The 27,740-nt window shown below is 40.6% G+C and overlaps 2 protein-coding genes across 2 annotated transcripts; one reads left to right on the top strand and one right to left on the bottom strand.

Moving 5' to 3' along the window:
- Positions 1-800: 800 nt before the first annotated feature.
- Positions 801-18,932, top strand: unc13d (unc-13 homolog D (C. elegans)). The gene is made up of 35 exons (XM_086302792.1): positions 801-884; positions 1,900-2,090; positions 2,938-2,964; positions 5,105-5,158; positions 5,272-5,328; positions 5,417-5,524; positions 5,618-5,677; positions 5,890-5,956; positions 7,219-7,399; positions 7,480-7,524; positions 8,018-8,089; positions 8,170-8,239; positions 8,328-8,432; positions 8,699-8,791; positions 10,058-10,158; positions 10,577-10,694; positions 10,975-11,096; positions 11,186-11,276; positions 11,366-11,422; positions 11,511-11,608; positions 11,705-11,756; positions 11,854-11,984; positions 12,406-12,523; positions 12,613-12,765; positions 12,854-12,949; positions 13,031-13,237; positions 13,320-13,394; positions 13,677-13,756; positions 13,874-13,988; positions 14,702-14,773; positions 14,862-14,945; positions 15,026-15,146; positions 15,235-15,358; positions 15,450-15,670; positions 16,955-18,932. The coding sequence occupies exons 2-35, from the start codon at positions 2,031-2,033 to the stop codon at positions 17,065-17,067; spliced, it is 3,348 nt and encodes a 1,115-aa protein (XP_086158918.1). The 5' UTR covers positions 801-884; positions 1,900-2,030; the 3' UTR covers positions 17,068-18,932.
- Positions 17,089-27,737, bottom strand: unk (unk zinc finger). Its single transcript, XM_086302793.1, has 15 exons — positions 27,287-27,737; positions 26,566-26,775; positions 24,927-25,103; positions 24,700-24,830; positions 23,337-23,472; positions 23,107-23,224; positions 22,928-23,012; positions 22,540-22,835; positions 22,336-22,401; positions 22,053-22,236; positions 21,865-21,966; positions 21,569-21,754; positions 21,308-21,489; positions 20,912-21,172; positions 17,089-18,588 (listed from the first exon to the last, which is right to left on the bottom strand). Exons 1-15 carry the CDS (start codon positions 27,433-27,435, stop codon positions 18,433-18,435), a joined length of 2,439 nt encoding a protein of 812 aa, XP_086158919.1. The 5' UTR covers positions 27,436-27,737; the 3' UTR covers positions 17,089-18,432.
- Between the last annotated feature and the right edge of the window lie 3 nt (positions 27,738-27,740).

Below are 27,740 nucleotides of genomic sequence, written 5' to 3'. Positions count from 1 at the left end.
AGCAGCTGTGTGGAAACACCTGGCTGATGATTGAAATTTACTCTAAAATGATTGTATAAGAATTCTGAATAATTATAAGAACTCCATCACCTCAACATCAACATAAATTATTTGTTTAATTCAAATAATTTTCAACTAAAATTCCCAAATATTCATTAGCTGTGTTTTTTAATATGCTGCACACATGCTAATAGATTTGTATATTGCTTCTATATTATTAGTCTAATAAAAGCAAAAGTCCTTAAGAATTTTATTTGATTGAACATTTTATAAACCAAAGATTTTGAGATTTCATTGAAAAAAAGTCATCAGATGCACTGTAAAACTTGATATACTGTCACCTTAACCGGTGTGTAGAATGCAAAATTTAGCTAGTTAGCTATAAGCTAAACTTGCTTTTTTAATCTAGCTAATTTAAAAACGATGTAGCCAGTTGAAAATAGAGAATATATAATATAGTGAAAGCAATTACTGAAACAGTTTAAGAAAGGGTACCTTAAAGTAAAGACTGAGATATGGTTTTGTATAGAATGTGATGTCTTTGTGATTGATAGTGTTAGAAATAAGGTTTCTTTTTAACATTAGTTGCAATTGTACGCTCATAATAGAGTTGATACACTCTTCATTAGAATTATACAAGCTTTACTAATCTCAAGCTGTGAAGGGTTAACAAAGAGGCATGGAAGGAGTTGAGTGTTGAAAGTAAATTGCTTCACCTTTACACAACACAGTTTCAGATAGGACAGGCTGCTTGGCTTTGGGTGTCTGACAACAGGTGGTTCTAGTGGACAAGACATGGAGACTTTATTGTGACAGGACAAGATCCCTGAGTGGAGGACAATGACCGCTGCCATCCAGAAGGACTTCGAGAAGAACAAATCAGGGTATGTTGAGTCTAAACCGTGGCATCTCTCCATCAATAGCCAATCACAAATATTTCTTGTTTCCATGTGTCTAAGTATATACTTTGAATTAGGAATTGTGCTTCACTTCTCCGTGTGCAGACTGCCCGAATAGAGGTCCACAGCTATGCAAGCCAAATCTTTAACTGCCTGATAATAAAATACTGCAAATAGTGTCTCCTGAACTTCTCTCAATTAAAAAAAAAAACACCAACTCATTAGCCAGTCTAGCATTGCGTGCTATATAGACGTGTCTGGACAGGCACCACTCTGTATTTCTTAGGCAAATGCCATTTGAGCTGTAAATGCTAGTCTGTGAACACAGATCCCACTAAATGATCTCAGGACCTTGCCCCTTACTCAAGGAGTCTGATCAGAAATATGTAGACCAGACAGTGTCCAGCTCTCGCTATTTAATTTTCTGGTACCTCCTCAACATTCTTCAGATTGCATTAAATGTGCCCTCCTGGAGAAACTAGATTACCTGTGCAACCAAAATAGCCTGCAGATACTGTCTTATGCTACAAGTAGTGACAAGGACACTAGCAAGAAGCAAAACAAGAGAATAATATCACAGGTTTAGTCGGCTGTACCGTTTTTTGGAGCAGCGTATATGAACTCATAGTGGAGTAGTATAATGGAGTAAGTCAACATTCTAAATAAACACAGGTAAAACTAACCACACTCCACAGACAGGCTGCACTGTCTCATGTTACACGCAGTTTCATTATTTAATTCATCATCTGTCAAGTTATGGAAAATTTGCTCCCAGGACATAAATTTTATTTCATAACGCGAACAGTGAATGTAACCTTTAAAGCTTGATTTACAACAAATCTCATGTCCTGAGATGTAAAACACTGTGTGTGTGTGTTGATGTTTGTATATGCAAAGGTAACAGGGAGCCAGACCAGTATTTTGTATTCAAACAAAATGTAGGGCACTAGATGAAGAAAAAGTCATAAGTCACAGTCATTGACATTACCACCTTCTACAGGAAGTGATGACTTCCGGCTGCTGTGTGACAGTTCATCGAAACACACCAAAGCACTCAGCTTCCCTATATCGCGCACACTAGACTCAGCAGCTCACGAGGCAGGAGTCTGATGATCTTAGATTCGCATCAATATGTCAAGTCAAAGTGAGCCCACGAACAAAGGAGACAATCTACTGCAAACACCTGAACAGGTAAGGACTACAGTGCATTTCAATATGTTGGCATGATTGTAGGCTACACAATATTTATTTAAATTTGATTCTCCTTAAGTTATTAACTACTTATGTTACACGGTGATCGGGCCACAAGCAAACTGATGATCCCTTCAAATATTTCTGCTCTGGGTTTGAAAGATTTTCCTGGTTTGGTTTTCAGTGGCTTGTTATACTAGCAAAGCTTTTTTGCATTTTAGGGTAATTATATAAAAATTAAAAGAAAAAAAAAAACATAAAATGGCAGCTACAACAGTGTTGTTGCATCCGAAGTTGAGTCACTGTCTCCAAATGGCTATTTTGAGATGCTGTGACTATGATTCATTATTATTTTAGGGGGGGAAAACATCAGATCATGAAGAATTAAACATATTTTTCACAAAAGTGTTTTGCAATCATTTACTTTTGAAGGGTTTGCTACATTGGTACATAATGAAAATGCTGTACTCGTGTGCATGTGCGTTTGTTGAGGTTGGGTACGTGTGTATCTGCATAATTATTTTCAGACTATGTTTATAACGATTCCCTTTCAAGTGAATTTCCTGGATTGTTGGTTTGCTTTTGCTTCCAAGTCAGTTTCATTATCAGTGACAGAGGAAGTCTCTTGCATAGGCAGGCCTTATCAGAAACTTTAAAGAAGCACTCGCATTTCTTCAGACCAGCATTGATGTACTTTTTGCACAGGAAGAACTTGTAGCGAAGGCTGTAGTGACTTGAGATCACATTTAAATTCCTGTTAGTTTCAGTTTGATTCAACTGAAGTAGTTGCTTTTTTTTACATCCATTTAAATGTGCAACATAAGCACCTTTCCCTTGTTTTTTCCAGGAGCATGGCTTACCAAGACTCAAACAGGTAAAAAAAACACAAACAATTGGCTTGGCTGTGATGAACTAAACCAGTGTGTGTTTTTGTGTGTGTTCGGGGGGGGGGGGAATTTAACTAAACCAAACTAGCCAAACTGAAAGACCAGAGCCTAAAGACTCTGTATCACTGTTCTCAGCATGTTGACACTGTCATATTTATAGATAGTTAGATGTGTAATGGTTAGCAGGTTTATTGCTAATTACCACTCAAGGCTAAATAATGGAATGGATTTATATAGTTCCTTTCTAGTCTGACCACTGAAAGTGCTTAGACTACATTAAGTATACACTGCAACTACACAATTTACCTTTCTGTTATACATGATCACCATTTTTAGAAGTCATGTGATGCAAGATCTATTGATCAGTAAAAAGAACAATAACTTGTTGAGTTACTATTGAGATGTCTCTCTCGCTTTCTCAAAGCTTAGCTGCTGCTTTTGTTCCAAGAGGAAAAATAATCCCATCGCAAGTCATTATGCTACACTTGGTACAAAATGTACCCAAGTTTTTTACTAGTGGAGATTTCATCCTCTTGTGACAAAAACTGTTGTACTAAATTTTAAGTTAATCCCTCCGATAGCGGTCAAGAAATTTTATTGCAGATCAGCTTGGTTGCACTGGCTGAGAAAAAGTCAGATATCCCCCCCAGAATCATTACGATAAATCCTTTAAGAATAGCCATTTCGTTCTGCTTATCCAATGCGGGAAGGGTTGGAGCATATCCCAACTCCAAGAAGGAAAAGTCAAGGAACACATGGGACAGGTTGCAAGTTTATTGCAAACTTACAAACCAGAATTGCCAAAGAGAAATTAACCCACATATGTTTGGACTGGTGGAGGAAGCTCGAGTAGAGGCAACGTGAAGAATATGCACTTTTCACTTAACATCTGCAGACCTTGTGCAAGTCTGTCCTGTAGATATTGGGAGAAATTGCTAAATTACATTATGGTGATACTAGAGAATAAATCTGTAAAATTCATCTTTTGAGGACCATGAACATCTGTGCACAATTTCATTTCAATCCTTCCAGTCTTTGTCAGGACAGCACCTTCAAAAGTCCTCAAAGTCATTAGCAAATGTCCTCTGTGGACAATGTCAAAATGTACAAAATCTCAGGAATTTTTATAGGGAATTTGCTCAAAGAGCTGCCAATGTGACAAGTAGATATTGGACTATTTTACTGAATATGTTAAAGCCAGGAGGTCTCGTTATTAGAAGACTTTGAATGTGTGGACAATCCTTCCCATAGTTATTGTACTGGCTTTGGTACAGGAAAGTCCCCTCATGAACAGGGGAACAGTTACTAGGACATATCCTCTTCGAACAATGAATGTCACAAATGGTAAATGGCCTGCATTTGTATAGCGCTTTTCTAGTCCCTAAGGACCCCAAAGCGCTTCACACTACATTCAGTCATTCACCCATTCACCCTGGCGATGGCAAGCTACATTGTAGCCACAGCTGCCCTGGGGCGCACTGACAGAGGCGAGGCTGCCGGACACTGGACATCTTGTATAAGTCTGTGAATAGATGTTGGATTATTTTACTAAATAGGTTAACGCTTTGACACTGTGGTGGCACAATCGGTGTTACCCTCTGTACACAATGAATGTCTGTATAAAATTTAATCTAAATCTTTCCAACAGTTGTTGAGAACTGTGTTTCAGAATTCAACCTGGAGGTATTGCTAAAGAAAAAATCAAGTTGCAGACAAACCAGAACACGTCCTATAAGAAAAGTGAATGTCAAAATATGCAGAATCTTTGTGGTAATTAGTTAGTAGATACATTTGTATCTACATAGGATACTAAGAACTAAGGTATCTACATGAGGCAAAAAACAAAATAGAAATTTGGAAGCTTTGATATGTTGATTCTAAAGTAATATAGAGAAAGTTGCATTGTATGAGGATAATGAATGGATTTTATATGTGTGCATAATTTCATGTCAAGTCCTTCAAGTTGAATCTATATTTTTCACTGTACAGAAATGATGACGTTTTAGATCGTAGATACGATACCTTCACAAACTTGAAACTCACTGTGATCCATTGTAATCCATTGTATAGTTTTAAAATGTTCCTTTCATGTCTGCTTTTTGACGTTTTCTGTGTTTCCCTTTCCAGTTTTCACCTGTGCATACACGTAAACTGGGGTTGACAAGGAAATTGAGAGGGAGGGTAAGTCACCCTGCATGTGTTTTAAATGCTTAAATTTCAGGTTAAAATTATGCATGATTCCCATATTTATCAAACAGAATCATGGAAACATAGTTTTCCCGTGTCTCCTTTAGGATTTTAAAGAAGATGAAAATCCAGAAGAGAAAGCAAGGAGACACAAGGAGATGGAGGTATAATCACTTCCAGTGTATGACTATGTTCAGCACATAAAATGGCATTTTCAAACAACGTTCTCAATCTGATTATGTCTGTTAAAAGCTCAAGCCTCTGTATAAGGAGCTACTGTACACCATCGCACACAAAATGGGGAAACCGTCTTCAAATGAGATTTTCACAGATGACCAGCTTCGACGGTACATCCGAGAGGTAAAAACGTACACGCGTGTATAACGGCACTCATAACTTTCCAACTGCGTTGGTGTGCAACTAGATGATTGTTCAATCCATCCTATCTACCAGGCTTTCACTATGACAGAATCAGAGCACGACAGTCTGCTGGAGAAAGTACAGAGCACAGAGGTGAGAAAAGGAAGTCTGCATACTTGTTCCAATAAATGCGATGCTGAAGACCACCAACATCTATTAATAGTAGTCATAAGAATTCTATTTTCCACTGTCTTTACTGTGGCAGAAATGATGTCATCAGTATGTTTAATGCTGCAAACAATATTACATTAAACAGTTAATGCTGTTTAATGTTGTTTTATTATCTAACCCTCTTATCCATCCAGCCCCCAGTATATTGTCTGATGGCCACTGTCAAGGAAGCCAAGGGAATTCTGGGAAAAGACATCAGTGGTGAGTTCTTGCCTTTCCCGTACAGAGAGGGGGTTATCACTTTTCAGTGATGTGATGATTGAGACTCCTTTTAATGTGTTTCTTTTTTAGCCAGAGATTCTATATCGATGTTGATTTCAGCTAGGCTAGACTTGACCAGACTGCACATCATCTTACTATTTTTTGTTTGGGGGTTTTCTTTCTTTCTTTTCTTTCTTTATTTTTTTAAAACAAAGAAATAGAAATTATACTATGAAAGTTATTAATCAATCAAATTTACTGTGTGTGATCACCTAAAAAAGTCAAACACCGAAAGTGCCTAAAAAACACGATCATATACATTTAATGCAAAAGCAGACATAGCTTCCAAATGGTAATGGATGGATTGACATTAAAAAGTGCAACTTTGGGTATTTCAGATTTTCCCTTTTGAGCTGGAATGTTTTAGAAAAGCTGAACATTGTGCCTCTTTGCTGCCATCTTTCCAGTACTGTGGATTATAACTAAAAGCCCCAAAACTCATGATATAAAATGATGATTGATGTCTAAAAATGTGATTAAATACTAGCAACTTAATGCTGAAGAATTGTCGTGTTTCCATTGTCATTGTTACCTTTTTAGCATGTTAAATTAGCATTTAGCTTGTAAGCTACAATTGAAGTTTCTTACATGATGGTGGGGGGGATTGTTGTCTGCCATGTTCTTGATACAACCATGCTAGAGAAAAATGTGTATGACCTGATTGGTTAGCGGTAGTTCCTGGAGAATTCTGGTTAATTTCGTAAATAGACTGCTATTTATATAGTATCTTTTTCCTCAGTTAAGTCTCATCCAATGGGGTTCTGCATCTTACCCAAGGAAAACTTTGGGATGTGGACTGGAAGAATCAGGGATCGATTTGATTTATTTTGTAGACAACCCTAAACTGCCAGATGGTTATGCAGCAGTCTCCAGCCCTGTGTGACTGGGGTCTGATTCATTGTCGCCATGATTGTCACAAATCCGAAATGCCAGACTAGTTAATGTCGTATGGTTAGTGTTCCTCTGTTTGCAAATCCTGATAAGGTTAATAGTCTATAGTTTATAATGTGCATATTTTCTCAAAATGATTATCCTCAGAAAAAAAGAAGTGAAGATCTTGTGCCTTCCTTCTAAGAATCTTTAGTCATTCTCCTCTACCAAACGTGATTCATATTTGAATTTACTGAGTTTACATTTTTATGATTGGTTAATCTCTTTTTGGAGGTGACTTGAGTTAATCAAAAACTGTTTGTTTTGAACAGGTTTCAGTGATCCATACTGTTTGCTCACTATAATGGAGGATGAGGAGGAGAGTCGGACTCGCCAGTCCAGAGCCAAACCCCTTAAATCTGTCGTAAAGGATGCAGTATCACATGATAAAATCTACCAAACAGACATTAAAAAGCAAACTCTTAACCCCATCTGGAACCAAACGTTCATACTGTGAGTCACAATTCTTGATCATTTCTGCTGAAGTAGATTGAAACGCCCACATTACCTTCTACTGTTTCTCTTCCTTTCAGAGAATTTGGACATTTTGCAGGTGCCAGCTTCCACCTTGAGATGTGGTGAGAAAAACAGAAACCTTCACTTTGTTTGTTTTAAAGTTAATTAATTATGCTTTTCCTTATCTTCTGTCAAATATATGGAGTTACAATAATTAAATTAAATGTGGTCAAAGTCTCAAATGATGGGTGAACAAGAGATTGTGCTACAAGTGAGCCCAAAGCTCGGGCTTGAGACTACTGTCCTCTCATGCATACAGAGCTCTAGCTGTGAGAACAGATGCCCCACCCACCTGCTGTTCCTAACATTTGTTTGTGAGAGGCAGCCAATCAGAACAAAGTGTGCTTGAAGGGGGCAAGAATGAGCTAAAACTGTTTATTTCACAAAGACGGCTAGCTGAAAGGATTAATAAGGATTAGCTTGAACTGCCCATCATGCAAAGCTGCTCTAGTAGGGTGCAAAAACAATAATATGGCATTTGAGATGAGCATATTAGATTCCCTATAAAATGGTCTTTTCACTGCATTCCTTTGTGCTGTGCCTTTTCTGCTACAGGGACAAAGATGAAGAGGTGTCACTCACACAGAAACTAGAGGAGTTCACAACCAACCTAAATAATTTAAGAAGGTATTCTACTTTCTCTGTGACTTACACATAAAAAGTTGATTATGCAAAACAGCTAAGTGTTTCTACTCGTACCTGTTTAGGATGATCAAGGAGGCCAAAAAAGAAAAAGGAACAGACGACTTTTTGGGAAAAGTCGTTATAAAACTGAAGGTATTAAATGATCTTATTTTTGTATCGTCTGTTTTTGCTCAGCGCTCTCTTTCCAGTCTAGTAACCATTTTCTATCCTCACACTACAGGAGCTCCACTGTACTGAAGACAACTGGTACACTCTGGAGCCCAGAACAGAGACTTACCCTAATCGTGGCCAGTGCCACCTTAACCTCAAGTTCATCCACAAAGGGGTAAAAAGATGCCCTCTTTGCAGTGTCCGTGTAGTTTTACAGAGCGTAGTTTTACAGAGCGTCTCTGTTAGAATAAATGAAGAAATGTGCACTCATGAAACCTCTTTGATGTCTAAACTTACTCAAGAAAGAGGAAGTGGATTCAATAACAGTGAAGTTAATGACACAATACTCTAATAGGAGAGACTTGCGCTTCTTGCACAACAGAGAACATAGCATTTATATGTCTAACAGAAAATACTTTCTATGTGTTGTGTGACTGACAGAGAGATGGGACCCTGAGCGCCGGCCGAAGCGCTTACGTCAACTACTGTGGCATTCTGCAGCAGTTTGTCCAGGCTTACATCTCAAAGCAACAGGTTAGGCAAACATCCTCTCAGCTCTTCTCAAAATCCTTCATCAGTCTCTCATTTCTCTCTCTTCGTGCTGTCTTTTTCTTCTTTAAAGGGACAGTTCACCAGAAAATAAACGTAAAGATGTGTACTTTTGCTTAATTACGTAGTTAACCCTAACCACTTCCCCTCTAATGCTCAAAGCACGAAAAGTTAATTTGAAAAACTCAATAAGTTTCTTTTTCTGTCCATGAAGCATAATAGATAATAGAAACAAAGTTCACTCGAAAAGTTCACAAACCTTCTTATGACCGTTTCATGTAGGAACTTTTTCCTTTACACCCAACTGCATCGAGTGTGGAGCTAGCTAACATTACCCATCAGCCAAGGGGGGCACCATCAGTGCTCGCATCTTGTCACAAGAGCAAGCCTCAAATTCTTTTGTAAAGTATTACGGTTGGTGGTTGTTGGGAAGAAAATAGTGCTTGCATGAAACTTCTCACTATTTGTTTCTGGATTTCTGGAAAGACAGTGATGGTGACCTTTTTATTTATTTTGTTTTATTGGATTGGATTTAGCCATTCTGTTCAGAAGAAGACAACTAATTTTACAGCTGGGATCTCCAAAAGTCAGCAACTCACAACAAAGACTATTTAGAGGAATAAAGCTTACTGTAGTACCGGAAATGTCTGTCTGTCTGTCTGCAAACTACACATTCAAGAGTTGCTCAACCAAACTTGGCACCCTTCATCTAAGTCCACTTAGAGATATCAGATATGTTGATGCCATCATGATGTTATTATCCTTTCTGATGATGTCAATGAGCCTTTATCCACCAGCAACACCTTATAAAAGCGTTTTATCATTTTAAGAACATGACAAAAACGTCTGATTTACATCTGAAAAAAGCTGAATTACACATGTCATATCATGATGCTATCCCATTACTCGGAAACCACTTATCAGCAGAGTATTTATGCACCTATCACGCCTTAATAAAAGCGTCATATCATTTTAATTTGACAGGATCTCATTTATATCTACAAAAGTTGAATTATGCAGGATATGTCAGGATGCCATCACATTGCCTTTACAACCACCTTTTTAGCCCTTATGCACCTGCAACACCTTATAAAAGAATCATGACATTCATCTTTATATTTAAACAATTGCACGGATGGACAATCGAAACAATACTGCAGCACAGGCCTGTAGTAGTACTAAAAAATGTCTGGATTAGATTTTAGGGTGAACTCTCCCTTTAACCTTCTGATCTTGTTTTGTGTCTCTCAGAGTTCTGCCCCGTGGAAAGGGGAGTTGTGCGGCGAGGCCCAGACTCTGCTCGAACTGTACGCTACGCAGAACGACCTCTCACCTTTTCTTCAGGACCTGGCGTAAGCACCATATTTAACATGTTGTAAATTTCATATGAGAAGAAGATAAAACAAGCCCTGCGTTAGCTGAAGAGAATCATAAACTCTAGATCTATCAATCTATTGCTATATTTTTATCATTTATCAGCTTCCAGTGATATTGCATCAGAGGTATGATGGACATATTGTAAGTCAGTGTGATCCAAGTCAAAGAATCCCCACAAAATGTAACTGAAACCTAATTACATTCGTCATTTTGGGATTTTACCAATACACATCAGTTAAAGACAAAATTAGAAGACTGTGTGTCAAAAACAAATTCACTTTAAAAATGGTCTTTCGAGTACATTAGTGCGGCTGTTAACCTTAGTTACTGTTACTGCTGTGCCAGCTTTCAGTTGTGCTTCTGAATAAATGTGGATGTGTGTGCCCCTGACAGGAAATGGGTGGCGTACAGTAAGTTGTACCAGAGCTTAGAAGTGGACTCGTCTGTGCTGTTACAGCAGCTCACGAGTATAGAATACCACTGGCACCAGCAGGAGCTGCCCTACCAACAGGTATAAGTGCTCAACTCACTGTCACACAGCTGCATAATTCAGAAGCAAATGTGCTTTACTGTGAGAATTTCTGAAAAGAGGTGAAGAGCTTTAACAGCGCAGGGACCTGCATACTTTCACTGCTAATGCAACCTAACTATGTCACCTACTTTTACTCGTCATCTCGCTTTAATGATGATTTTTCTGTCCTGTGATAGTCATTAATAAAAAAGTTAAAAGAAGCCAGGAGCTGACTTTCAATGCCAGAAGTGTTGAGGAAGGTGTTGCACTCTGTTATCAGAAACAGGAACTTGGGGACTCTCTTCACGGCTTCCTACAGTACGGCCTGTGTCTGGTGGCCAAATACAGAGACATCTTCCCTCCAACACCCAGCGCTACTCCGAAACTACACAGACTGCTCAGGTACACGTGGTTATAAGTGTTTACAGACTCGGCGGCAGAGCTGTTGTAGCTGAGGATTTTGATTATGAAGTACTTGTGCTTTTTTTTAGGATATTAGTCCAGATCTGTAAGACACAGGCTTTTCAGAAATTAAATCCAGCTCAGTTTGACCTGCATGATGAGGTCACCGATGCTATGCAGGTCAGTCATCATACTTGGGAGATTATTGCCATCTTAATGTTTAGTACATCATATAACTGTAAGTACTCATCACATTACTTTTATATCAGAAAGGTACAGAGGACTGGTTCGTGATCAAAAAGGGTTTGCATCAGCCGATGACTAAGGTAAAGTCAAGCACATCATGAAAATCTTACCTGGCATCTCCATTTTATTGCACTACACTTACTATTTTTGCACTATGCTGTCACACAGGACCTCTCAGAGATTGGGAGCGCCCTCTCTAGGTTGATTGGGGAGGTGCAGGAAGACATAAAACACAACAAAGACGTTTGGAACAGAGTATTTGTGAGGTAAGAAGGCAATTAAATGTTATTTTTTACTTGGCTTACAGTAGCTTGAAATGAATGAAAACCTTCCCTGTTCTCATGATGTTTTTATCACAACAGTGCTGTGCAAGTTGATGTGTTCACTGTCACCTATAAGAGGTTTGACTCCCTGGTAAGTAGAAATGGAACAGTCCCTTCAAGCCCCGTCAACCTTCTTCTTAATGAATCTGGTCATTTCTCGCCACATTGTTCTCTCCTTTCCTCCACAGATTGCAAAAGAAATGAGGGAAACCTTGTCGTTAATGGAGGATCAGATGGAGCAGAAACTAGCCAACAGCCTGTTCCCAGTTTATCTGAGCTTGCAGGCCATCTACAAAGACAAAGCTTTCTTACAGAAAAGGTCAGAAATCATCACACTCAGTGATCTATCTTATATGGCAGCCCTTCACTTGTCCCATCGCTCCACATGTACCACCCTGTTTCTAAAACAGCTGCTGGAAAACCTCACAATTAGTCATATAAACTGTTTCCTTATCAAAAACCCTAAAGATTTTGTCAATTACATTGTGTTGGATACAAATTATTCCAATCACTGCCTTTTAATTGTATTAACATTACACGTGTGGGCCCAAATTTGCACAGAAACCGGGTTGTATTCATGTTTTTTAAAGTGGTGCTGACACTTCAGTTAAGCGTTCGATCCATTTTTTAATCTATTTATTTTTTGTTTGTTCAGCTGAAGTTTAAATTCCTTCTGTCAGTACTTTGGAGTTTAATGCAAGTAATGTAATAGGAGCTCAAGAGCTTGTTTGCCTTTTCAGGGGAGTGCTAGAGCTGTCAAACTTTCATGAGGGTTTCCGAGAGGCTCTGCCTTACTGGCTGAACCAGGCATTCAGCACCACTCAGGACAGGGTGGAGAGGGCTGTCCAGGTGGACCAGGTAAATGACAGAAGACTCTTATTGTAATGTAAATTTCTTCCACAAAGAAAAATGTCAATATATATTTTTAAACCCTTTCTTCTTCTCAGCTCCAACCACTGCAAACTGGTGTTGTACCAATAAAACACAGCTCCTCAGCAGTGGACCTGGTGGCGTGCATCCAGCCCATCTGCCAGCTGTGGGAACAGCTGTCCTGGCCTGACCCCGAGGAGGCTTTCATGCTCATGGTCAAAATCACCGAGGTGCATATATCAGATTATAAACTGGTTACATTACGTGATTGTTGGAAAGATTGTTGGTTGTATATCCCGGCTTTCTGTGTGTTTTCAGGATGTTTGTAAGATTGTGGTGAACTATTGTAAAATCCTAAAGGAGAGAGTCAGGGTGCTGTCTAAGAACTCTGACCACGGCTCTGCTATTAACATGGTAAGAAGAAGAAAACAACAAAAATAATCTATAGGAACAAATTAATGCTACAACCAGATTGTCCTCCTCCTCTCTGTGCAGTTGTGCGTGGTTGTGAATGACCTGGAGCACTTGCGGACTGTGTTGACCCGACTTCCCACGCAGCTGAACTGGGCAGGGCTTCGAGACAGGACTCACGATGTGATAGGAGAAAGCCAGTTCAAAAACACGCTGCCCTCACAGCTCCAGCAGGCCCAGAGCATCTTGGGCCGAGAGATCCGATCAGCTTTAGACACTCTTGGGAAGAAGGTATCGAAGACTAGAATGGAAAACTGGACAGTTTTTTAAAAAACGCTATATTTCACACATTTAAAATGAAATATCTCTTCAGTTAAACACAGACATTGAAACACACGTCAGAAACATGTCGACCAGACGGAGGATTCCTTCCAAATCCACAGAGGATGTGAGTCATGCCTGCTCTCTTCCAGTGTTTTGTCCAGTTTTCTCACCTCATCCCCAGTTGGTCACAGCAGACGGCTGCTCCTCCTCTGCCTAAGGTTTCTTCCTGTTAAAAGGGAGTTTTTCCTTCCCACAGTCACCAAGTGCTTGCTGATAGTGGGTCTGATTGTTTGGCTTTTCTCTTTAACTCACAACATAAATCACCTTGAGGGGACTGAATTGAATCAAGTCTATGTGAACTGAATTTCTGTGTTTGCCTAACATTTAGCCTCTTTTCTGTTCTTAGGCTGCAGCCCCTCTTATGCGCTACATAGAGCAGGAGCTGCAGTACATGAATGAAAACTTAGTTCAAGAGAACTTCAACAGGTACTGAGCCTAATGTCTGATAGCTCTGCTTGTGTTGTGTATTTTCCAGTAGTTTGTTTTCAGTGTCTCAAGAAAGTTTTCTAAAGAGTGTCAACTTATTTTATCTTCTATATCCAGTCTCCTGACTCCTCTGTGGAATAACTCAGTGAAAATCATCCACCAGGTGGCTAATCAGCATCAACTGCAAGAGGGGCTAATGGTGTTCTCCCAGAGGTTGCTATATACACTGCAGGTTGGTCCACAGCCACAGAAAACTGTCTGGCTGTCTTGTTATTTCTTTAAGCACTCTTCAGGAAAAGTTCTCCAATCTTCTTAACATTCCAAGCTCCTCTTTGAATGTTGGCTCCGTTCTTCTGTGATGTTGAGACTGTTATATCTCTCATGACCTCCTCTGTATATACTGATGAGAATTTATACCAAAAATATCGAATATCGATCCATCACTCAATAAGGCCTGTTGTCACTGATTTTCAGGAAGGTTCTTATGTAGTTTGGCATACCTCAGCATTTTTTCCTACCTTGAATATGGCATCTTAACAGCTACCCTTCCACTAAGAACATTTCTCATGAGGTTTTGGTGACGTGTATATTAACCAAGGCCTTCTAAAATGATCTCTCAGCTCCTGTAAGATCTTTGCTGGATTTTGTCCTCTTTCTTAAGGACGTGGCTTTGAGTACTGTTCATCTGCTATTCTTTATCATCCTTTTTGACTTAAATGGGGACCACTATTTACCAAATGAACATCATGTTGTTTCAGTTAGACTTTAAATTAGTAATTGAAACTCATCAGTAAGGTTACTGCAGTGTACCCAGGTTACAGATCAATGAAGCAGACGAGCTGTGACCGCTGGTCATTAGAACGACCATTTTGAGCGGACGTCATCAAAATAAAAAAACCCGTAAAAAGCGTAATAATTTATTTTTGCATTTCTTGAAAATGTCAGTGCCTTGAGCAGTGCTTCCACGCGGAGGGAAACGGACTTCCTCTGAATAAACTTCACTCTGATGAGTACAAGGTGAGTCTCTGCAGAAGAAGAAACTATTCATTTCACCGAAGAGTTTAAAACGATTTGACTTTATTATTTCACTCTTGTGTCTGTCGAGGCCCTCAAAAGCCACCTCACTCACCACTCCCTGAATAGCCAGCAGCTTGTGGAAAAGTACCTTGAAGGGAAAGTGTTTGAGCAGGTGAGTTTTGCAATAAACACTTATCACACAAATTTCTTTTGCAGCTCTTTTAGACTGTCACTGTCTCTGCTGATTTACAGAAAGCATACAGTGGGGAGAAATACGGCGCTGTCACCCTCCTAGCATCCTACAGAACATCAGACCAAAGACTCAGAATTGACGTGCTGAATGCAGTCAACCTCCTACCAATGGATTCTAATGGTGAGAACAGTTACAAACACATCCTGTTGATACAAACAGGCGCTCTAGATCCATGATAAGTATACAGTGACGTGTGCATTGACGGCAGGTCTCAGTGATCCATTCGTGCATCTGTGTCTGGAGCCTTACCACATCTTTCCCGAGGTAGAACCTCGCTGCACTCAGATCAAAAACTGCGATCTCAATCCCCTTTTTGACGAGGCATTTGAATTGTAAGTAGTTCACTCTCATACGTGAGCCTGTGTGGCTGTCTTCTTTCTACGTGTTTCATCTCATGTATCTGCCTCCCCTCCTCTGTCGTAGTCTGGTTTCACTGGAACAGTGTCAGGCCCACAGCGCTTGCCTGGTGATCACAGTCCTGGACCACGACACCTTGAGGTCAGACGACTTTGAAGGCGAGGCCTTTCTGTCCCTCAGATCAATACCGGGAGTCGCTAAAGAATCCAAAGGAGATGAACTCAGCTTACAGCCAAATAACGTTCCTGCTCAAATCCGCCTGCCTCTGATGCATCCTAAGCCTAACAGTACGTCAGTATGTTAAACTTACATCACAACAACAGATGCCTCAAGGCGCTTCATATTGTAAGTACTTGCCTATGCCAGAAGGTTTGGCATAGGCAGTCTCAAAAGCATGAACATGCCGTAGAACAGCCGTCCCAGCCTGTTTTGCACCACAGACCGACCTTTAAGGTGTCGCAGGTAAATACAACAAAATAAAACCAGTACTGGTACCAAAAAAAGAAGATTTGTTTCCTAACACGTGGGAAAAGACCAAGGGAAACCTAACAATAAAAACGATTAAAAAATAACGCTAAAAAACGATTAAAAACCCTGAAAACCGTAAATTTGACACTCTCGCGGCCCGGTACCAAACGACTCACGGACCTGGGCACCGCTGCCATAGAAGGTCTTTAACCTATCAGCAGGGACAGTATCTGCTCCTTCATGGAAGGAGGAACAGGATGAGCACTGCCAGAGCTACAAAATGATCTCCAGCAGGCCACTGGTGTGAATGTTGATGACAAACAGACTTATTGAGGTTGGCATGAAGTCACCACTGGCTTTTCATAGATGAGAGCAGGTTAACCCTGAGCACATGTGACGTCCGGAGATGTCGTGGAGAATGTCTAACATTGTTAAAGGTGACCAGTTTGGTGGTGAGTCAGTGATGGTTTGGGAAGGCATAGCCGTGGGTAGATACATAGACAAAGCAACAGCAACCCGCCTGCCATTAGGTATCAGGATGAAATCCTTGGCTCCATTATTAGACCCTACGCTGGTGCAGTAGGTCCTACGTTCCTCTTTGTGCACGGCTTCACAAGATAAGAGCATGCAGGCAGTTCCTCAAGGATGATGAAATTAATTGCACTGATTGGCCCGCACACTTGCCTGATCTAAGTCCAACACAGCACCCCTGGGACGTTATGCCGCCAGGTTGCGCCTCAAACTGTCGAGGAGCTCATTGATGCTCTGGTCCAGATCTGGGAGGAGATACCTCAGGACACCATCTGTCAGCTCATTAGGAGCATGCCCTAACTTCCGAGTATCATTTTAACTTGCTGCAATGAAATTTATACTAGCCTGCTATATCACTGTTTCACTTTGAAATCAGCCCTCTGTAGGTTTATAAGTTTCATTTCAATCTCACAATGTGGCATCCCTTTCCTCCCTAACCCATTAACCATATCACTATAGACATCACCATCACTTTTTTTCCATTGAGATCTGATGTGTTTTTAAAGTGTTCCTTAAATTGTAAATCATCAGTGGCACTCAAGCCTAACCCATGTTTGTGTGCATTTCTGTAGACAACAACATCCTGCAGTTACTGGAGTCCAGGAAAGGAGACCGGGAGGCGCAGGCTTTTGCAAAGAAGCGAAGACAGAGAGAGAAACAGTCACAGGAGGCCATTCAGTCATAATGAACACACAGAAACAAGCTGTTCCTCCAAAAATATACAATTTGTTTTAATGATCTGTACCAAAAACAATGAAAAAAATCCACTCAGAAGGAAACACTGGTGTTGCATGAGTTGTGTGTGGACCTTATGCTGAGCATGAGTTTACTGAAGACCATCACAGTGATCATGAACACTTTGAGCCTCACACAGCTTTACATACCTGTATGCTTCCTGATGCTTTGTCTAATCAGTGCAAGAGATAAGTATGACATCACTTAACTGTGTGTGTGTGTGTGTGTGTGTGTGTGTGTGTGTGTGTGTGTGTGTGTGTGTGTGTGTGTGTGTGTGTGTGTATATATATATTATATTATATAAGACTACATTTGACGCTGAAATGTCAAAGATTACTACAAATGCTAAAATATTGGCAGATAAACCTGTTGCGCGTTGATTTAAACACAGCAATGGGGCCGGTTTTAATAAAAATACTTATGTCTGAGTTAACATGAAAAAGTAAAAATTAAAAATATGTCTTTTCAAAGAGTACACAAGTTGACTATGTTTGCCTCGATTGTGTTAACATGCTTATTCTTCCAGTTTATGTAGAAGAATATTAGACCTGAGTGCTTTAAACAGAGGCCATCTGTTGTAAATTCAAACAAATATTCCTACTATTGTTTTTATATTTCTGTTAACAATGACCAGCAAATAATTTTAGCTAAAGACAGGGAGAAAAAAATGCAGTAAAATCTATAAATGTGATATCAGTAGACTGGGATATCTTCTTTTTGACTGTAACAATATAGACTCATTGCTAGATGAAACTAACCATGCCCTTTAAGTGTTTTCATTCAGACCTCTTGATTTTTGTTAGGATGGCTCAAAAATATTAAACAATAAATAAAAAAATAAAGTCAAATAAACTGCTGACCTGTTGCACATGGATGGAAAACACTCTGTTTAGAGTAAAAAAAAAACATAATTGAGAACTATTTGTGTAAATGTTTCATAGCTAGGGTTACACAAGAAATGACAGCAGGTCTTAAAGTGATTTTCACAACTCAGGGGCAGGTGGAAAGAACAGTGTTGCTGGTCAAAAGCATCATCTAGTTTAAAAAAAAAAGAAAGAAAAGAAATTGTTCCACTGGAAACATCATTCAAAGTTCCACATTAAGAGCTTTTACTTAGTGACTACAGCTCACCAAGCTGGCAATTTGTGAGTAAATCTCATCTTAGAAGTACACAACTAGGTCAGTGCTTGATTTGTTACCAAATAACAAAATGACCTCTGGGTAATTCTGAACTGTTGACACAATTCGAGGCTGGTGTCTGTGGAATCAGGACTGACTGGTCTGGAATCTGTGGTGGTCCCACTGAATTGTGAGGTCAAGAGAGCTGCTGTTCCAGGCTCTGTTCAGGGCACAGTGGGCAATCTGTAGAGGTGGAGCAGCCCTCACACTGTAGTCCATGGCCACAGGGCAGCGACACCGAGCCCTGCTCTCCACACGTCACGCAGCACTGTCTCTGTTTCCTGTACACCACCTTAATAAACACAAGAGGGACATGTTAACATCTCTTAAACTGGACAAAGACATTAATACATGGTTATGTTCATATACAGTGTTAGTGAATCATCAGGTTACTGGGTGTTTGTCAGTATTAGTCATACATACATGTAAGTTACTGTCACACGTGTCAGCCACTGCAGTACCTTACAGATATGTCGTTTTACAAGTCTTGTTGTAGTAAAATGCCTTTTATCTATAGTAATTTGTATCAGTATGAATAAAGTTAAAGACAATCTATCGTTCTTTCCTTTATTTTCTGCCATATATGGATGGCTACAATAGTGGAAACTCAGGTTAAATACAGGTAAAGGTTCAAATAATGAAGCCAGCACATATAAAACAAGTTCTATAAACAAAAGCTCATGTTTAAAACCTAAATCTCTGTATCAGACACTTATTTTTTGCTCTTGGCTCTGTAGGATGTCACACAGAGACAAGATCTCTCTAATATGGTCATGTCCAGAATTGTTTCTGAGGAGCAGCCAATCAGAAAAAAGTGGGCTTAAAGGGAAGCAAATCGAGGTTGAGCCTTACTTTCAACTATGATCATACAGTTTACTCTCACAGAGCCTAAAAACACAGAGCTGAAAGTTAGTATAATAGACCAAAAACATTTTTTTTGTCTAATTTTGAAGTTGTGGGATTTGGTTTCTCCATTGCCATACAGGACACCGGCCTGTGATGGGAACATCAGGGCATGCTCCAATCTGTTTTAGAGTGCTCTGACTTTCCAGAGGGCTTTATTTCTCCCCCCCTTATAAGTGAGATCAACATAATTACTTTGATGGGCTGCCTAATCTTGAAGAATCTGTCTCAACTTATTGAATTGGCCATAACTAGGAATGAGTCAATTCAGATCTTAGGTTATTTACGTCACCACAGCCACACCCTATTGCTGAAAGTATTCACTCACTCATTCAAATAACTGAATTCAGGTGTTAAAATCCCTTTCATGGCCACAGGTGTATAAAATCAAGCACCTGGGCATGCAGACGGCTTCTATAAACATTTGTGAATGAATCAATTCAGAAGCGGCTCAGCCACAAAGTAGCAGTCCACATAAAATCACAGAGTGGGGTCAGCTGAGGTGCATAGTGCACATTGGTGTAAAGCACCTCAGCATCCACCACTGGACTCTAGAGCAGTGAGGGCGTGCTCTCTGGAGTGATTAATCGTGCTTCTCTATCTGGTAATCTAATGGGTGAGTATCCAAGGAGAACAGTACTTGTCTGACTGCACTGTGCCAAGTGTAAAGTTTGGTGGAGGGGGGATTATGGGTAATGTTTCAGGAGTTGGACTCAGCCAGTGAAAGGAACTCTTAAAGCTTAGTATACCAAGACTTTCATGGTCCTAACTTTGTGGGAACAGTTTGGGGATGGCCCCTTCCTGTTCCAACACGACTGCTCCAGTTCATAAAACAAAGCCCCCAAAGACATGGATGAGAGAGTTTGGTGTGGAAGAACTAGACTAGTCCTGACCTCAACCTTTGACCTTTGGGATTAATTATACTGGAGACTGGAGCTGTTATAGCTGCAAAGAGTGGGACAATATAACATATGGTGAAGAATGTTTGAGTTCCAGAACGTTTTCAGTTTTGATGCTACCTTCAAAAAAAAAATGAACATTTCCCTCTTGTTTGTGTGACTTTTTTTTTCTAAAACCCGGTTGCTCGTTTTCTGGTTGTGGGTGGCACTGTCCCGTTTTCATGTTTCATGCTAAAAAAAACAATTTCAACACAATTTCAGAATTATATTAACGCTGCTTTCCTCGTGTAGCCAAGATTTCTAATTAAAGTCTAAGTGTGTGATGGAAGTTGATAGAAAATTAGGTTAATAAAAAACATGAGATCACTAATTAAACTACTGCACTTCTGTTGCTAAGAAGACAAACTGGAGGAATGTGGTGTGACTGTAACCCTCACTGTGCTTCGTACCATTTCAGATACTAAACAATGACCCTTCATCTACCATCTTTGAGATAGGCTGGCCAGCTTTGTGTGTTAGCCTTCTTACATGTGCTATCAGATATGAAATATCACATAACTGGGACATTTTATTTTTTTCTTTTAAGCCAGTATCAGTATCAAAACATTGATACTACTTTTTTTGACTGGTAAGATAATTTCTGAGGATTTCTGAGTAAGCTACTGCCTACTTACTTAATTAACTAAACATCTAAACTCCTTAATGTTCTATGTGGCCAAAAAGTGTTGGTTAGCTAGAACACTAGAGTGGATGCTATTCGACTTCAAAACAAGCAGTGTGAGGCTAACAGGTCGTGGAGGTTGTGGGTATTACCTGTTCCACAGCATGTAAGCAGGTACAAAGCTGAGCCTGTAAACTGAGGACCGACTCCAACGGCAGCCGGTGTAGTAGCTGGAGTTGGTGCAGTGACAGATGAGGATTATCTCCGCTCCTTAAGCTCTCCAGCGCCTCCTGCAGGAGAGTAGCTTGTCTCTGCGCCTCCTCCTCAGCCTGCCTGGCTCTTTCTGCTTCCATGGCTAACCGCGTTGCATGGGCACGTGACTCCTCTGCATCCGCTTTCAGTGCTGCAAACGACTGCGAGAGAAAGCAGGCGGAACAAATGACGTGCGGTCCAGATTGGGATTTGTTTCTTCTATTTCTGCAGGTCACGGCACACAAACTGCTGCTTCAGGGACACGCTTGCATTTGCATGCCCCACTACCTACCTACCTGAGCTGTGTGCCTCCAGCTGTGACCCCACTGCTTCAGTGTCCTGTGAGCTTCCTCCAGCTCCTGTTTGAGCCTGGAGGTCTCTGCACAAGGAGCAGAGGGCAGTAGGGTAGGAGGTGTACCAGGAGACCCCTGGCCTGATGGGAAGTGCTCCCAGATATTAGTACTCATACCATTCAGACCTACAAAGAAACAATTAAATATAAGCAAAATCATGTTCTGTATGAGACTATTTGATCATTTAAACAAAAATCTACAGACCTAAAGAGCTATGAGATGGTCCCAGGAAGCTGCTCTCTGATTGGCCAGGTTGGGACAGATGAGTAGAGAAGAATGGTGAAGCATGCGGCCTGACTGGGGGAGATGGTGAAGGTGAGCTAAAAGCAGCGGAGCTGCTAAAAGAGCCTGGGATGTTCACTGGGGCAGAACTCTGAAGCTGGCTACCTCCTGTAGGCCAAGAGAAAAAGAAATGATTTTTACATACATGTACATAATGTTTGATGTCAGACAGATATTTGCATGTCGATAATTCTGTGTGTGTTCATGCTTTCAAATACCGAGCATGACTCCCACACTGGGCAGAGCAGAGCTGCTCTCCAAGCTTCTCTCCAACGCCGACACACCAAAGTCATTCAGGTCGAGATCATCCAGGGCTGATTCTGTAACACATAAAACACCACAACTTACATATCTACTGTCACAACTGCGAGATATGTGGATTTTCTTTTTTTTCACTTTTACTTACCAACAACTGATTCCACCGTTTCACTAGTCGGGTAAAAGGGCAAGGCATTAGCATTCATTCCAGAGGATATGCTGGATCCTGGGGGTCCAAGCGGAGCAGGGCTAGGTGGTGTGGCTGCCAGACTAGAGGGGATACTGGAGGACAGACTCAAAGGGCTGCCAACTGGCAAAAACACCTGAAGGTCCTTGTGAAGAAAGAAAAAGAAAAGGTTTTGTTACTTTAACAAATAAATAAGCAAGAAATACATTTCAAAATGTTTGATCGTATTAGAAAACAAGAAAACCTGTTTGTTCTGAGTTGATGCTAGTTCTCTGTGCCGCTGCTCTAGAGCAAAACCCCTTTGTTTGGCCTGAAAAATAGTGACCTTAAATAAGCAGGACAAATATTTTGCAGTAATGTCGTCATTCTAGAGATTATATTTCTTCAGTATATCTTAATAGGAACTCATACGACCACGTTCCCTTTTTCTTATGCGTGTCCTTCTTACCTGATCTTCCCTCTCAAAGCCAGGTGCCCTGCCGTACCCTCCCTCTCCCGCCCACGGAGACTGAGGTTCTGCAGATCCACTCAAGTCCTCACACAGAGACAAAACGCTACCAAGAAAGCCCCGCTCTGCTACACATGAGCCTGCAGAAGGAGAGAAGGGGTCCGACATAGAGCAAGACCCCATGCTGTGACAACCGGGACTGGCAGAAACCTCCTGGACAGGAATAGGGTCTGGAGGCCTAGGGGGTGGAGGGGAGCTGGGGTTGGGGAATGATGGTTCCTCTGGAACAAAGGGCTCTGGAGGAGGAAGAAAAACAAAAATTACAAGTTGACTCATCAGGCGCCTTGGGTTTCTGAGACATGATCACAGGTGTTTTGTGGGGATTTACTTTCAACATGAGCAAAGGCACAGAAGGGCCCTCTGGGACAGCTGCCACACTGCTGCATGTCATTGCACTTGGTGGATTTATAGATCTGTAACCAAAAAAAGAAAAAAAAAAAGACACTGCTTCACATCTTGGGTGATTTCCAGTCAAGTTCTATAAAATTTCCTCTAAAGGAGACAAACCTCTGGGTGGAACTGTTGTTCTGTTCTCGTGTGGCAGTACTGACATGACTCAGCTCCCTCACATTTACTGGGATCTCCCCACTCTTCACTTTGCTTCACCGCAGGACATGGCAACGCTCTGCGGTGGTAAGAAACAAACAATTTGCTTTAACAACTGAGCCCCAATTGAGCAACAACAATAGCCTCATGTTTTAAATGCCTTCTTTCTTTAGCACAATGAAACACAGCACCTGTATTTGTGCTTGTGTGGGCTGCGTCTCCTGTCTTTGCTGTTGTGATAATACGGACAGGCATAACCTTGACGACACAGGCGAGGTGGTTTCTTACAGAGCTCCGTCTTGTAATGGGACAGCACGTAGTCATTATCTGAGGAGACACAGAGGAGAGAGGAAAGACACAGTGAGGCAGGCAGACTGTAAGGGCAGATCAAGGGAAATTAGGTAAAAATATTTGACCTTACAGCAACTGGAAATCTATATAAACAGACAATCTCAAAATACAGCCCAATATGGATGGTGATTGGACCTGAAAAGATTCAAGACTTGTTCAAACTTGTACATTATCACAACCTTTGAAAAACTGATATATACATTTAATTAAAGCAAAAAACATGTTTTTAAATAACATTTAAGAGGTTTTGTAAAAACACAACCTAATTTACTTCACACCTGTAAGCACTGTTTAACAAACGGCATCATATCAGATTTCTAAAAGGATACAACAGAGTTTTGGAAACTGAAATCTCTGCAGAGGATTAGAAATCAGTTTGTGCTGTAACTCAGACTAACACATTAGAATAGGTTCATGCAAACATGCATAACTCCAACCAAGTTGAATTGTTGCAAAAACGCTATAGCAAACATATGTTAATAAATGTACGCAAGCTAAGGTAATCCTGTATTACTGTGTTTGTCAGTGTAGGAAGACTAACAATTTTTCATGTTCTTATTAGAAAAGAAATGTAGAGATCCAGCTCCTAGTAGTCCAGTTATTTGTAACTGTTAGTCTGTCTGCTTATCAATCTTGCTTATCGGTTCCACTTGCACTGATGCTACAATCAGCTGATTTCAGTTCATGTGTTGGAGGAAAATAGTGGCAGTCTACAGCATGGATATTTGCATTATGCTGCTAACACAACTTCAGCTCTTTGCAACCATCTGCACAGACAGCATGCTAACGCTAAGCTAGCTAAGAACCCACAGTGACGTTAAAGCAGAGTGAGTGCTGACCCCAGCCCACCAGCCAGACCCTAAGCTTCAACAAGTAAACTGATGAGCAGTCAGGCTACAGCCTCTGTTTCTACGTCTTCATGTTTCTAGAATCACTGTGGTGATCGCTTTAAGACTCCATGTCCTGGTTTTCATCTTTGCTTTGTGTTCTATTAAGAGAGTTTTTGTGTACTACTAAGAAACGATCTACAGCTACTAGCTACATCCCCACACACCAACGCAATCCATATCCTAATGACTACACACATATGATCTTTCTCTTAGTACTTAGGTAGGAACACAAAGCCGATAGTACATAGCAAAGATTGAGCAGTGAGCTGTTTTTCTGCCTGAATTCCTCCTGAAGTGGTGTTCCAGATGTTACCTTGCCAGCGTGGCTCCTCACTCAAGATCTTCTCTATGAGGGCTGTACTCGCTGCCTGTCCCGACTGCCCATCTCCTCCACCTCCGTCTGTGGTCCCTGAGCCTCCTTGAGACTCCATCACCTGCATTTCCCTGTGTAGCACGTAATGAGAAAAAAAACTTTGTCAACACACAGCCACACACATAGAAACTACTTCAAAGATCGCTTCCATGTTTTATTTGGTGTACCTGATGTCATAAACGGGGCTGCGTAGGTCATGTGATCCGTGAGCAAATGCACAGTGGGAGCCGTTCTTGCTGCAGTGGCCTTTTGCATCAGTTTCATGGATACACGATCCAGTTTTATAGTAGCGGAGATGGTACCTGCGCTCTGTGTCACCTGCTGTTCGATGCAGAAATGGGCACCTGGAATGTAGAAAAATAAAATTCAAAAATGTTAAATTATTTATTTAAAGGCATGCAAATCATGCATACATTTCAATGTTTTTTTTTAAATTATGAACTGTTTTGTATGGATAGTATTTAAAAAAAAAAAGGTAAAGAAAAACACACTTCATAATTCTTTGTTTGTGGCAACTGCTGATGTAAATAGGACTGTGAGATGTTTTAAGCACACAACATTTAAAGGACACTTTTGTATTCTGATTTGAAGCTCAAATCACAAAATATATACCCTTTGCACCTTTATCCATAGGTGCCAACCAGGACTGTACTGGTAATCAGACATGACATGTAAATATAATTTTTTATGTTTTTTGTGTCCATATGCACACAGCATACAGGTCAGCTTGATGGGCCGCTGTGCACTCTAACACTACCCTACAAGCACTGACAGCAGCCCATTGGTTCATTTGTATTAGAATTTGGATTGCCCCATCACTGGCTCGCCCCTACCTTCCCTGTGCAGTCATGCACCTTGTAGAATAGAGTTTAGTGTGGAAGAAGTGGTTGATAAAGATGGCTAAACAAAAGGTAAAGCATGGAACTGAAAAGCTGAGAGAGAAAAAGAAAGAGAAACAAGAAATAAATGCAACAAAATGTGCCAAAGTAAGCAATATGTTAGCAGCTGCACCGTCAGTAGTACCAGCAAAAACTAGTAAGAAGTCGCAGTCACAAACAGTTGCTGCTGCAAGCTTTGGAGAAGTGCAGGAGGAGGGACATCAGTCCCAAAAAGAGACTTATGAAGAGACAGAAGAAGGGGTCCGTGGTAGGAAAATAGATGGAGGGACATAATTAATTAAATAAATGGGCTACTTTGACCATAACTAACCACAACTAAGATGCCATTATATGGTGGGCTGCCTGAACCAAAAATGTCACAGAACAGGAATCATGTTGCATCCTTTAGATCTCCATTTTCTTTGTTAATATTAAAATAGGTCATTGTGAGGATTGTACAGCACATTTCACTGGAGGGAGACCCTCAGAGTGACAGTACAGGTGCTAAAGCATCTACTAGACATACATCCATACAGTTTTGGCCCATTTGTGTTCCGAATTACCACTTTGATGCTTTTAATGGAGATAATAAAGGTCTATTGACATTCAGAGACCTACACAATTGCACAATACGCTTCATAAAGAACTTGAATTTGACATTCTCCTGCCAGATTAAACTTGAAAGGGCTGCTAAAACAACAACAAACCTGAAAATGTGGACATTTAGTTAAATACTATGTCTTTCTGTTTAAATTAACCTTACAGAGACTATACATACCACTAATATAGACCTTCCCAGACATGGTGTGGCCAGTTATGCCATTCAAAAACAAAACTTCCCCCTTACACAAATCCCTATTTTTGTTTCTGTTGTAAGTATAATCAAGGCAAGTATCTTGTGCTAAACTGAAGCCTTTGTTACACTCACTCATCTCCGTCGGGGCAGGTGCCTGTTCCCTCATCATATTTGGTACAGTAAACATCTGGGCTGTAGTTGAAGGTTCCGTCCCGTCTGCGTATTGGCCTGCGGCGTCGCTGGTTCAGGAAGTGCCAGTGGAAACAGGAAAAAGGACGGTGCTGTGTACATTTATGTTGCACGAACAGGGGACACTGCTCCGTTCTAAACTCCTTCAGATATCTGGGAAAGAGGTGAGCAGCCAAAGAGACTGAAATATGTTGTTGTACGGTGTCACCATATTTTGAAGTGGCCTACACAAATAGGAATATATTGATATCATTGAGTTTTTCACGAAGATAATCTCATAAAAATAATTACTGTTTTAGCGCAACACAGTCTCGGCAGCAGTGAGCAAAATTCCTCACGGAGATTTTTTTTTTTAATATATATATATACTTTCACAACACAAAGACTTAATGAATGCTGCCGTGACACACACACAACAAAGCACTTAAACGATGCTCCACCGCACAGCCTGTAAGAAATGGCTACTGTTAATGTCCAACGTTAGGCCTCTTTATGGAGACCTACAGCGCTAAATAAGCACATTATTTGCTTTGTCCATTTTACGCAGGTTTACTATTCATGGAGTTTCCTTAAATACATTTTAACAGTTGTTTTCTGTGTTTAAGTGCACGTGAGGTTGTGTACACTTGTGTACACAAGCTAATCCCGCTAACTAGCTACGTACGTGTAATGTTGAGGTTTCTCGGGCTGCACGTTCAACACGGTTGCAGGAGATGTTGACCCCCCTGCAGGCGAAGACGAAGAGGACGAAGAGTGTCCTCCGGCACTCGTCGCTACCGAAGATGACGGGGGCTGTGGATACGTTTTAGACATTGTACCCTTCTAAACCCTAACAACAAGAAGCTTGTTTTTAGCTTACTGGCTAGCTATTCTCATTAGCTTCGAAATCCGCATTCTGTGGCGATGTGAGCCTGCGCAGGGCAAGAGGAAGTAATAGCAAAGGGACAACTAATAACACGGAACTATGGGATTTGAAGTTCAGTTATAACGTGACTAAAGCTGTGATTCAAAACTAAAGTGAAAGTCATAAAACACTCAAGATATTAACTGTCACATTGTCACAGAGTTATGGCATTTGCACAAATGTGAAACTGAAGAAAATAAGGAATCGAGGTCAC

This window comes from Aulonocara sp. 'chitande type north' Nkhata Bay, linkage group LG8, assembly GCF_057382095.1.
Source record: "Aulonocara sp. 'chitande type north' Nkhata Bay isolate Kocher_YH1m ecotype deep benthic linkage group LG8, A_spYH_male_GT1.1, whole genome shotgun sequence".
Lineage (NCBI taxonomy): Eukaryota > Metazoa > Chordata > Actinopteri > Cichliformes > Cichlidae > Aulonocara > Aulonocara sp. 'chitande type north' Nkhata Bay.
This window is presented reverse-complemented; position numbering and strand designations above follow the sequence as displayed.